Raw genomic sequence first — 13752 nt, 5'->3', positions numbered from 1 at the left:
CGAAATATCGATACTATCGTGAGTGGTAAGCCAGATCTTAGAACCGTTGGTGGCAAAGCCAGTGTTGGTCAATGCCACCGCATGGTAATTTTTAATAGCTGATGAACTACCCTACTAAAATGGCAAATGGTCGTCTTTCGAACCTTGTAAAATGGTCACACCAAAAAATATCGTCGACCGAGAAGCGCATTGTGTTTTCGTCGCGCGTGAATTGAAAATCGGTAAATCCAATTGTTGCTCGCGCTTTATTGTGTTGGTGCCGAGAAATACCAGAGAAGACCGGAGAATCCAAGGGCATTACATGCGCGTGAAGTTTTGGCTCGCAGCAAGCTGCATTTTCCGTTCTTTTTATTGTGAGATTCAAAGTTGCCCTGCCTGTTCCTCCGCCGCCGCTTCCCCACCGCTTTATCGCCCTCTCCTCCACCTCCCCTCTTCGCGCGAGTGCGTGTGCGTGGCTGGCTATAATGTTTTGGCCATAAAAAAGTGCAACCCACCACCGATCCGCTGAGAGTTATAAACAAAAGCAGTGCAGAAATGTCCGAGGCCGATGTGAAGAACCTGTCGCAAAATACGGATGGCGATCAGGAACTGCTCCTCCATCAGACCACACAATCCCTGCTGATGGCCAGTTCCATGTTGTTCGTGGAAAATCCCGGAGGGGGCGGGGCTGTTCCCATACCAGGACCCGTTTCCCTGCCCCTTTCGATCGGTTTGCCCCATCATCAGATCCCCTACAACGTGGACGATCTGCTCCGGGAGAACAATGCCCTACATGCCAAAATCAAGGAGTTGAGTCTCGAACGGGATCGCCTGCTGTGCGAGGTATCCAATTTGCGACTCGAGCTGGATATGTCGGAGCTCAAGAGGTTGCCCATTGATCTCGATGAGAAGTAAGTGCCTAACTATGATTAATATGTATTTAAAAACGTATAGGGGTGTTTCCGTTCTACTCAAAAAATGTTTTTCTTATTGTACATTTTGATTAGAATAAATAAAAAAATTAACTTATTTTTGTACTAATATTAATGAAAAATTTCTTGAAACGAAGTTATTAGATTTAAACAATATATAAATGGTTGAAACCAAGTTATAAGATTTAAACAATATAAAAATGCTTAAAAAAACTTTCTAAAAAATATTTTGAGATCATAAATACATATACACACATCATGCATATACATACATATGTATTTTAAATACACGGTCAGAGATCATTGGTTTTTATTTGTTTTTGTGCTTTTCTTAAGTGTTTCTTATCAGGACGGCATTGGGCTTTCAAGTTTCATGTCAAGGCTCTTTTAAAATTATTTATTGATATTTATTTATATCTGTTCATTCTTAATTGGGGAACATGCATAAATTAATTAATTATGGTTTAAGTATTTGGAATCTAAACGCAACAAGTTTAATGTTTTAAATTTGTTTTTATTTGCCGTATTCTGATAGGAAACGTTCTTCAAAAGTATTTATATTTCAGGCATAATAAGATACTAGTTGGCATAAGATGCACTAATTGGATTTACAAACTATTAGTTGCAGGCTATTCTTGAAGCAATATCTAAAAATAAAATAATGAAACAACTTTTTATTACTGGAAAAAAAATCATTAAGGCCTTTTTGGTTTTTTTTTTTTGATTGGGATCGCCATTTTTGGTTGCATTTCCTTAACCCCCAACCCCATTACTTCATTGCCCGTAGTGTTGTTGTTGACTCAACTTCTGGTTGAGTCACATTTTCGTCCCCTTGTCCTTGCCACCTTGGCAGCTGCAGGCTAACAAGTCCGTCTTACTGGTTTTTGCAACCCCTTTTCGCACTCCCTACTACCTGTGGGCTAATCGACACAGTCGTGGTCGCAATATTAAGTGCGCAATGCCAGAAAGGAATTTCTGTATATAAAAATCGCACGCTTATCTTGGCCAGAACATTAGATAATGTTATATTTTTTCTTTGCCAAATTGAATGAGTCAGTGCTGTGTTAGAAGTACAATTGCTCTCCGCTTATCGATCACACCGAATTCTCTGTTTGTTTAGCTCTATCGCCCTGTTTTCCCTTGCTGATAACTAATAGTGGCACTCCGTGCGATAAGAGACAGTCTCACGGAAATTCAATGTTAATACCAAGTCTCGATCACTTATTCGGGAGATTAACCCGACAAATTCATAGGTAAATAAGCAAAGAAATATTATTAACGATACGCCTGGCATTTGCCATTGACAGTCGAATAAAGGTGGAAATATCTCAATATTCGTACCTGACTTTGTTTTGCATGCGGTCATGCCCCACCGCAGACAATCTGAAAAACTAGATATATACACAAAGTGGGAGCAAATAAAGCGCAGTTATCTTTAACCGTTTTCTTTATTTCGGGGCTTCTTGGCCTCTAAGGTCTGCTAGAAGAATCGTGGGCTCTTCCAATTATTTGCCTTGCGTTTTCTGTTTCTGTTTATGTTTTCCTTTTTTTTTTTTGTTTTTGCGTGCTGCTCACCTTCGCCAAAACACTTTAACGTAAGAAACTAAAAATATGTCTTAAATTTCAGCGGAGAGATCAGCGATAATGTTCATACTCTATCAGAAATAATTTGATTTATTCAATATTCTACATATTTAAATTTATTGATTTTAAAATGTATTAAATTAAAACCTATTAATTTCATAAATGTATGTATGTATCAGCCAAAAGATGATTTCAATATTTAATTGACTTTATAATCATAATCGCTTAACTAAATTAAATTAATTATATCAATTTACAAATCAGACCTCAAAGATTTGGAGGTCGTTAAACACGAAATTCGAAATCGATTATATAATTATTATTGAATAAAAATATGGGACATAAACAAATAAATTTAATCATGAAAATCCTGTTAAATCAAGATTATTAAGCTTGGCCAGTTAATTGTTTTGCCAAGTGCTCATTGTCTATAAGATTTATGTGACCACGACAAGTTTATTTCCACATATTCTCTTATCCAAAGGAACCACAATTATTTATCTTCCAATTAGCATAACTAAATGTAATGGGCAAGAGTTTACCATGCTTTAGACCAACTTTTAGATAGTTTTTTCAAGATAAGCCGCACGCACTATGTAGCATTTGAGTTAATAATATCTTTTCTTATGGGAAAGAGTATGGCACGATGGGACGTAAAACTCAAGATCAGAGATGTTGTTGAAAATGTGCGGCAGCTTTTTGACTTGTGGGTAAAGTTCCTCTTCTTATGGTTGTTGTTTTTCTCTGGGTAACTTCTGCATTTGGTCACTCCACACTCCACTCAAACTTTTTCGCACTAAGAAACTACACTGGAATACTTAATTTAAACAACTTAAACCAACAAACTTTTCAAGCAATTGTTAAAACTAAATACTTTTAGAAACTTTATATTCATTTTTAAGTTCGACGTTGTTTCTTGTACTTAAACTTAACTTCAAATACTTTATTATTCTATTTGTTAAAAAATCATATAACATCAGGTGCAAATAGATAATATTTTTGTAACAGTGTTTCACAATGTCGTTGTTTGGTTTGCCGCAGAGTTCAACTCATTAGCCAGTTATCATCATCTAATAAAGCAGACACACGCACAAGGAAAATGAAGTGTGGGGGGGGGGTGGAAAACACTTGCCCATTTGAAAAGTGTTTTTGCTGTTGCTCTGGGTCTCTTTGTGATAATTAAGCGAGTGTAGTGGAGAGTCTATTAATTTCGTACGCCCCTCTTTAAAATGGTCGTGCTGGTGACTGGCGGGGGGGTCACGAGGGGGAGGATGGGATAACGTTTTCCGACTACTTAATGAGCGTGTACTGTATTCTGTGACTTTAGTAGGTGAAGTAGTTCCCTGCCCTTCTTACTACTCTTTTATTTCATTTGCATGCAACATTTGGACTGAAGATTGCGGCTGCCCCATAATGAGAGGGGCGTAGGCGAAGGGGGATTGGCGGTTGGAGTTTGGTGGTCGAAATGGTAGCCATGCGTGCTGCGAATATCTTTGAGGTTTGAGAGCAAACTTTTGTTTTAATTAAAAGATATGCCAAATGGACATGCAAGTTTTTTGGCTCAATGGTGGGTTGTTGGATCATCTAAATGCATCAGCAGATGGGAAAAACTTTTAATAGGGGGCGTAGTTGAAAACGAGATAGTAATTGCAATAACAACATGCTGAATTGTATGTGGTTCTTGTGATTATACGGTTTTTTACAATACCTACTGAGGTTTTTAGGTATCCATATAATTTCTTGATTGTCGTTTACTAGTATTTGGATTTTTTTTCTTTATATAGATTTTTTAATGATTTCTAATTGTTTTTTTTTGTTATTTCTGGTATTCAATTTGTGGTTTCAAAAGATTTATTGGGGTTTTTTTGTTTTTCGTGTTTACTTTACTTCCTTATTATATCTGAAAGTCCTTGGTTCTTAAAGTTTAATTTTGTGGGAATATATTACCGTATACTCTTAATTTTTTTCAGCACCTTTTATGTCATCAGAATTCTGCGGTTTTTAATTTCCGTTTTCTGGCTCTCTGATAAAAAAAAAGAACCCTATCGAGAATTTTTCCTTGTGAATGTTTTTTTTTAGCGTACATTTACTTAACTTAATGAAAGACATAACAATGAAATGCTAAATAAATATAATTCCCATAGTTGTGTCAATTATTATGACAAAGTACTTATCCATCACCAGCAATTTCTCTCAATTGTTTCAGTTGAGGGAGCGTTTCGATATTATAATTTCCATCCCAAAGTTCTCTATTGCAAATTAACACAATTAAGTTGATCGCTTTTCTGGGTTATTCCAGTGATCCACACACAACTGGGTTTGGGGGAACCATGTGTCGGTGCTCCAGACTAGACCATTTATTATGCATGCAATAAACAACATGAATTCGTTTCACTTTTCGATCGAAAAGTGAGATCATCGCTCGCTGGGCAGCCGAAGAATAATAATTAAAATCATTTATATGAAATGTTTAATAAACAATGTCATTGCCAAACTGAATTTCATGTGCTCAGACTAAACTGTCAAGTCACAGAAAAAAGCTTGCGAAAAATTCCAGTTGGCTCAAAGTCTTAGGGGGATTAGTTTCCAACCGAACAATGTAATCAATTAGAGGGCGTCCCGCTTTGGCATTAGGCTTTAGGTTTTTGCATATGTAATTCCTTTTTTTTTTATTTGTGTCTTACTCGTGCAGCTCGTTACGCAAACACAAAGATACAGTGATTGATGAGACATGCGTTCATGTTGTCCCTGCCCAAAGTGACAACTTCCGAGTCGCTTTTCCCCATTCAGCGGAACTCGCTACCAAATCCAAATGCCAACGCTGCTGACTCTCATTGCTCCAGTGGCTTGTCAATCGTGTTTGGCATTGACAGCAGCCCAGTATGCTTTACATGGCCATAAGTCCCGGTCTTGGCCATCTTCTGGTAATTTTTGCTCGGTTCTGACGGCTGCGCATGCGCCCAAAAATGGCCATCGTGTGCTGGAGATTCGAGCCAACTATAATGGCCAAAAACTGTGGGATTTGCTTTTGTCTCTGACTTTAGGAAGTTGGACTAATGATGGACTAGAAATAATGATCAGCTATTTGGATCGTTTCTATAGCAAGATCTCCAATTTTGAAGGAAAGGTTCTACATGGTTAATTTTGGTTGAAAAAATACGGGATTTTCTAAGATATATTTTTCTGGGAAGCTATTACTTGGGAAATATTTCATTGTCTTATTTTCTTTGGGTATTAAACATCTTAAAACAAAGATATTCGGCACTACCATACTTACACTTATTTTCATTCCATTAATAGGGTTTCAAATGTTATGTGTCCAATATATTGAGCCAGCTTTTTTTGCACAATTTACTTTACTTATTGAAAATTAAAATTTTTCAGCCTTTCGCAATCAAAATTAATGCATCGTTTAAATAGTTTTGCACACTAAAATCATGGTGATTGATGCTTGCAGCTGTTTGTGTAAATTATATAGTCTATGACTAATTTCCATTTTAAAGCTAAATTTAATTGTTTTTGTTTCTTATCGTTGCAAAAAATAAAAAAAAAGTTTCATTGTGAACAAGCTAGAAATCTGTTGAAGGCCATTAAGAAATCGAACAGATTTCCTTAAAAGGTAAACAGAAATATCCATAAAAAGTAATATATGCAGAAAATGTTTGTAATGTGACACTTATTCATGAATATTATTATAAATCTATTAGTATTTTCAAATATCAATGAATATCAAATGTTTATGTAGAATATGTTAGAATTGATGTCTAGATTTGTAAATTATCTTTTATTGGTATATTAGTTTATCAATTTTATTGTTATGCCTTTGAGTCACCTTATTTATAAGGTCTAGCAAAGAATGAAATAAACCATTAGAGTCTTTTACTATGTAATCATTTTATTTTTTCCCCCCAAATAAACTTTCATCACCCTCATGTGAGCCCTTGAGGCCATTGTCTTATCTATTAGGATGGAACTGGGTGGTCGCCCTATGACAAAGTCTTTCAAAATGTCTGGGGCGACATCTTTCATCTGTTTATCTTTACTCCACTCAACTTATCTGTGCTCTGGTTTTAGTGCTTTGACTCACTTAACTTATATATGTAATAAATTTCGCCTGCCAACTGACTGACAACTTCCGGTTGTGGTTGCATCCCCAGAGTAACAACCCCATCCACCCACTTTGGAGGTCGCAAATCGTGCCCTCTTTCAATCAATTAACACTGCCTAGAGTCGTAAAGAAATCAGCGAAATAAGGGAAAAACAAATGAGGGGAATATTTTCTAGAAATATGAATTACAAAGTGCAATAAGTTGTTGGGCCTCACCCACCCATTTTGACATATTAATGTTGTAAAATTAAAAAATCATCAAGAAAAACGTGAAAAATTATTCTTCGTTCTTTGGGTGTGAGTGTGTATTTTTTGTGTACATTGACCCAAATTTTTGGGGGGATCCCTCTTCTTTCGGTTAAGTATTTTTCGATGCTATGGTTGGGTAGAGTACTTGGGCCCCTGGGACCCCTCGCAGGCACGCCCCAAATGCCAGTGCCAAGAAAATGCGTCGTTGCTCAATTTTCTCAGGTTTCCCTCTCTTTAATTTGTCAGAGTGCAGCGCCTTCTTTTCCTCTTCCTTGGGCTTAATATTCAAATTTTTATTTGTTGCTTTTTTTGAAAATTAAAAGCTCAAAAATTCAACAGCTGGTGGGTTGCGAGTGAGCGTTACTCAGTGCTGTCAGAATTTACAAATTGTTTCCAAAAAATATCATGGTGGCGGTAAAAATATTTTTTAATAAATATATTATCAATATATTGTTCAATTACGCTTTATAAGTAAAAGTTACTGGGTTAAGAGATGTAAACAATTTTAACTAAATATAAACATTTTTTAATTTTCAGTTTTAAAAAAAAATTATTTTTACTTTAACAATAAGCCACAATCAACCAAAATTGTCAGCACTGTTTTGCTGCATTTGTTTGTGTAGGCAGGGCGCCTGGAGAACCAACAAAGAAAAACCATCAACAAATATATTGCGATTTATACAAATTTTTGTGGGTTTTTCGTGTGCGTTTTTTTTGGAATTCAGTTTTGTCTTGCTCATCATTCATCTGAAAACCAATGCCCGCAGTTCCTCCAGCCCAAAAATATACATAATTGCTGCTATATCTTGACCTTAGGATTGTCTGCGCAGCTCGGTCCACAACGTCAATGGACGCAGTTGCGCAGACGCCAGAGATTGGCTTTTGCTTTTGTTTTTTATTATTATTATTTTTTTTATTTTTATTGGTGACCCAATGGAGCGTCGCAGCGGCGCCGTTGAACGCACTCGGCCAAACGCCCACAATATATAATAATTTCGTGTTTTTAAATGCTGTTTATGTTGATTCCATTCATCGACGAGAAAAAAAAGCGTAGTAGTGAGTCAAAAACGTAAAACGAAAATGAAAACGAGTCGAAAACGAGAGACACATGCAAATTGAATATATATTTTTTTTTTTTTAGTAAGCTGACCACAAAAGAGTTGGAGCTTTTGCTGCTGGTCACTGGTTAGTGCACTGTGAAAAATTAATATAATCAATTAATGCTGACAAATATTGTAGTCCCAAATTATCAATTATAACAATTATTTCAAAGTGATAATTATTAAGAATCAAAGTAGTGTGGTATACGCTATAGCGGTTTTATTTTTCTAATTAAAATAATGTTATGCAGATTTGCTTTCATGAACTTTTCCCTGTGTATCTTACAAGCAACCGTTGATGCCGAGCTGGTTAGCAACTAGCCAACCAGAAGATAGCCATTTATATGTGCCATTAATCGATTGTCAGCAGCCTCGTCTTGGAACGCGATCACCATTTCAGAGAGTGTGGAGTGATTGGAAGGGGAAAGAGGAGTGGGAGGGGCAGGTGTGTTGACTGACAACCAGTTACCTGTGACCAGATACCCTGAAACGGCTAAGAAGCTTTTGGGCTTTGTAAGCAGGCTAAAGGAGATCTGGTTTCTAAGGCATATAAGATAAAATCGTGACTTAATAAAAATCTCTCGTGTTACCTTCTTGTCTCACATGACTTCTAATACTTGGCTTCTATATAGTGTTATAAAGTTATAAATTAATAATCAAGAATATTTTGAATCTTGATTTTTTTGTTGTATTTTTTTGTGTATACAACAAATATGTTTAAAATAAAACCTTCTGGTTATAGCCATAACCAAATAATAGCAGTAGTAAAAAAAATGACTAATTTTCTTATAACAATTTGAGCTAACAAATAATTCTAAAAGTTTTCTCTATTGCTAGATTAAAACATGTTATTTAAATAAATGTTTTTTCTTAAATAATCAATTAATTAACTGATTAAGAAATGATTTTAAACCATTCTTAAAATCCCCTCAACCAAAAAAAGAGCAACTCTAGTTCGTTTTGCCAACTTCACCTGTGGTGTATTGATTACCTACTTGCATTTTGCGTCTGTTACTGTTTTTAATAAGTTGCTCTCGTATACGATTTCTGTTTAGTGTTAAATGCTTGTAGAGTTGCATTAGCGGATTGCATTATCCATTCGAGACCAAGCAATTGGCAATCATCATCGCCATCATCATCGTGCCTATATATCGATGGTCATTATTATCCTCCACTTTGGTCGTGGGAAGGCAAACAAATGTTCGATATATATATATTGGCTGCCAGTTTTCTCCTACACCTGAAGCGATAAATATATATAAAAGAGAAATATATAAAATGGGGGTGGGGAATCCGACAGGTGAAAATTGAGTTACCGTTAATTGCCTTGGCGTCTACGACCTGAAAGGCAGCCTGAAATGTTTAGGATCCAACCACCCCCTTAATTGCAACACTTAATTAACACCCATCTCTCCCATGACAAATTGCGAAATTGATTTTTAACATGCTGTGCCTTGGGAAATATCTACCTCCCTCCCACTTTTTTTGTTTTTTTTTTTTGACTATTTCAATACCTTTAACTTGGAATTACAAATTCGTGTTTAGCGCATTAACGTGCAGAGCAGTACAACAAAAATTGGAAACAAGAGCAGTGGAAACTGCGGGAAAACTAAGCCAGCAAGCGCCCCCACACACACTCGTGCGGCAGAATTTTCCTTCTCATGGCCGCCGAGAGCTCTAAAAATAGAGTTTAACAAACTGAAAGTGTATTCCACCACATACAAAGACACGCATACGCTGACAAAAAAAAAAAAAAAAAAAAAAAAAACAAAAATTGGGGAGGGCATGGCGGGGAAATTCTCTGGTCCCATTTTCACATTTCAAATTAACACACACAGCTCTTGCCTCTCATTTCTCAACTCTCGTTCTCATCTCGCATTCAGATGCATCCTCCAACCTCCAATCCTCCGCCCTGCAATCCGCAATCCGTCAGATGATGTGAGGGTATGTTAAGGGAGCAAATCTCAACACAGTTTTTTTTACCGCGTTTGTCCCTACGTCATCGTCCTGTGCAGTCAACATCCTCATACCTTATCCTCAGCCTTTGTCCTGCGATTCATCGCAATTCTTTAACATCAAAAATAAGGGGTGTTCTGAGGAGGGAGTGGTACTTGGTGTCTTTAGGCTCCCTTGTTGCTAAATAAGGTCACACTTATATTGTATGAGTATAAACGGTCACTCTAATACTTTATTAAAACAAGCTTCCTAAAAAATTTAGTTAACAATATTTAGTCTAACTCATTTTAATTATTTTAGTCTTAAAAAAAGCCACTTAAAATAATATTTAATATAAAAATTTAAGTTTTACACTCATGTAACTATAACCCAAAAAATCAAAATTAAGAAATTATTGCAAAAATTTGAATTTAAGGGAGATTACAATTTTTTCATAAAGCAGGGCGAGTTGTATTAAAAATGTTTCAAAGAAAAAGATAAAGAGGCCCCCTTTGATTGAAGATTTGCCTGCGCCACTGTAAGTAACCACCCCTGGGGAGCAAAGGGAGTTTTCACCGACTGACTGACGAGCGAGTTCGCTGGCATGCATTCTTTGTCCTCGAGGAGGATGAGGGGGTGGATGAAGTGGGTGTCTGGAGGGGGTGGCGTCCTGAATGTTGCAAGCTCCATGGAGGATGCCAACGCCTGCCACTTGGGCACTTGTGTAACAGCATTTCTGTTTGTTTTTGTTCATCTTCTAAGGCTAAGCACCCGCGTTCCCTTTTCTCCGTGTCAAGATCTCTGCCTGGGTATGTGAGTTTGGAAATCGAGTTTGTGATCCAAAAAAATGAAACTACAAATTAAAAATATTAAGGTGAATAATATATGATTGAACGTTGTTGAAAAAATTATACAAAAATGGTTAAAAAAATAATTAAGAGATCTATGTTGAAAATTTCTTCAATATGTTATCTGTCATTCAAGGGTTTAGTCATTAGAATTTATAATTAATCTTATTTAAAAATGTTTTCTATTTAAGCCATTGAGACAAACTTCCTGCTCGACCAAAGAATGAATTAGCCAAATCATTCCCGTTTCCGTGTCCCTACCATGGGATCAACCCTGTGAATAGACTTATTATATCCCTCACGATGTCGATTCCTCTGTGAAATTCAAGATCAGTGTGAATCGCAGAATTTAATTTAATGGCATGAAATACACTTCGTCTTTGACTTTTTGGTTTTTACGCAGGAACTGAATTATGTTATTTGAAATCAGCTCTATTATATTAAATATTAACTATTCTTAAGTGAAGGGTTTTTTTTTTATTTTCTCGTTTTCATTTTTTATTTTCTTTTGATCTCCCACATTTAGTCAGGGTATCCCCGATTTCATTATCTCCGGTGTTGATTAATTTTTTGCTTGCTGACTTTATGTGTTACTATGCGCCACCCAAATCCCCAATGTTCTGCATCGTGTTCTTCATCAAGTTCTCCCGGCTCTTCTCCTTTATGCCCCCAAACAAGTCTCATTTTCTCTCCTCCAGTTCATCTGCATGATGTGCCGTGGCTACATGAAGTGCTCTTTAGCGTTTGCTGACATTTTCTCTGCTTTTTTTTTTGCAACAGAAATGAAACAACGAAATGGGGGGAAAATATATAGAATGATGTAGTGCGCTGCACATGTTGAATATATAAATATTCAGTTGGGACGGTCACTGCTCCAATTCATCTAAAATTTTCCTATGCATTTTAATAATTTGTTTTTAGATATTTTCGCTCTTCGTTGGGTGGTATGTGAACTTGTATTTACCGGTGCATTCTTGATCTGATATATATTTATTGGGGGTTGTACTTTTATTTTGTTTAATTAATTACCTACAAATTTTTGAAATTCTTTAAAGCATCTCTGACTATATCAGTATTTAGAAATACAATTAAGATAAATAAAAATGTAGACTTCTATTTTCAATTAAAAAAAAAATATATATATATTAGTTTTCTTTGTAAAAAGAAACATTGCTTAGTATATATTATACTTTCTAATATGTGAGTTGATACTTGAGTTAATTTTATCTTATCCCTTTACTCTGTCAATTCAAACATTAATTTGAGGCTCCATTAATAAGCTGATATATCTGACAGGAAGCCAATAAGCCTTAAGACCATAAAATGCAGTGCGCCGTTTGAGGAGTAAACACACGCCCCGCTAATAACTTGTCATCTTTCTTGAACTTCATCGGACTAGTTTGCTTAGTTTGTCAGTTCCCTTGGTTCCCTATCACTGTCCCTATTCCTATCCCCACCATATGAAATATGTCCACCTCACACCCCACCCACAGCCTTGGGCGTTCTTTCAATATTATGACAGCCAAGAGGGAAAATCTTTTGTTGCCATTGCGCTTAATTCATCTCGAGCATCTCGAAGTTGGTCTTTCCTTTCGCGCAGTCCCTCTTCATCTTCATCGTCATCGTCATCATCATCTTTTCCGCGTTTCATTTCCATTTGGTGGAGAATGATAAAAAAGAATGTGAAAATATTGTGGCTGCTCTTTTCTGTTTATTCTTCATAAGTTTGGTCCCTCTTCGTCCACAGATCTTCAGCTTTTGTTTGTTTTCGTCTGTTTTAGGTGGGGCAGTGGCATTGTGGGTGGGGTGAGATTAAAACTTTTGCTTCTTATCTGACTGAAAATTGTCTTTTTTTGATATCCTCGCTGGCAGTTGCATTTTTGATGCGCTTCATTGTCAGTTGACCCAATTTGATGGGCGTGGACCCCGGGGCAAATAGCTCCCACACTAACACCCTCCTCCTGCCCCTTTGTTCATCAAAAATGCCTCCATTTACTACCACTGCCGCTCAAACCCCCCATTGCAGCTCGCTGAAATATTCATGTCTTGAGAAGCCATTCAGAGTTTTGAACTTCTTCCCAAGTTGATTTCTGTTCACACAATAAATTGCACGAAGTGGGTGAGCTGGGTGGCTACACTGACACTAAAATACCCATTTAAAAATATACATTTTTTTTATTTAACGGTAAATCAATTTTAATTACTTTGTTTTGAAAGCAAGGCCAAAACGGATCATTAACTGACATAAACCGTTAATATATTTCATATTGTAAATAACAATAGTAGGAGAACAAATACATTTAACATATTTTGAACAGGTACTTAATAAATAAGCACGCTCAGAATAATATTTTAATTCAACCTTCATATTTCAATACAATTGTTTTTGATTGTTTTGCGGAGTTTAATTAAGTTTAAGAATTTTTTTAAATTTGAAAAGAAACATTTATAAAAATAAAAACGAAAGGGGGTAAACTTAAGATCTGTATTACCAGTGTAGCTCTCAATTGCAACTTGCAATTACCCGCTGTCTATGTTGTTGTTGCTGCTGTTGTTGATTATTAAATACTTTATTGCGCGGCTTGTATTTGAAAAGCGCGCCCAAGAATTGAAGTTGAAGTCGCTGCTTCTTTTGTGGAAGCCGTGAAGAAAAGGCGGGAAAAAAGGGCTGTAGAAAGAGCTGGAGAAAGAGACCTTTGTGTGGGTTAGACTGCATTAGGTTGCATGCAACGGGGCCATAGAAAGTGCCACCGAACCACTGAACCCACTGGGAAGTTCCCTATGGAGAAGCCAGCAAGACTTGAGCACGCACCAGACACGCAAAATATATATATGTATATATGGGATATATAGACGGGTATTTCCAGTTGTAGATGGAGAGGGTGGTGCATTTGGAAGCTATCACTTTTCTGGGTTTTTATGCTGCTTCAATCATGGGCTCAAACCATATGGGAACTGTGTCTGCGCCTTTGAGTTTCATTGGTAACGATGTCGGACGACCTCGGGGTGATACTACC

General features: G+C 36.5%; 1 protein-coding gene across 1 annotated transcript in view; it reads left to right on the top strand.

The window, feature by feature from the left end:
- The first annotated feature begins 164 nt into the window (after window positions 1-164).
- The window catches only part of LOC108142361 (IQ motif and SEC7 domain-containing protein 1), a 42524-nt gene continuing 28936 nt past the window's right edge, over window positions 165-13752 (top strand). The window contains exon 1 of the mRNA XM_017266162.2: window positions 165-890. Within this exon, the coding sequence (XP_017121651.1) occupies window positions 535-890 (356 nt within the window). The 5' untranslated portion in view covers window positions 165-534. The remainder of the gene's footprint in view (window positions 891-13752) is intronic.

Source organism: Drosophila elegans, unplaced genomic scaffold (genome assembly GCF_018152505.1).
Source record: "Drosophila elegans isolate 14027-0461.03 unplaced genomic scaffold, ASM1815250v1 contig_208, whole genome shotgun sequence".
In the NCBI taxonomy this organism is placed as follows: domain Eukaryota; kingdom Metazoa; phylum Arthropoda; class Insecta; order Diptera; family Drosophilidae; genus Drosophila; species Drosophila elegans.
Note: the sequence above shows the minus strand (reverse complement) of the source record. Positions and strands in the feature narration are given on the sequence as shown.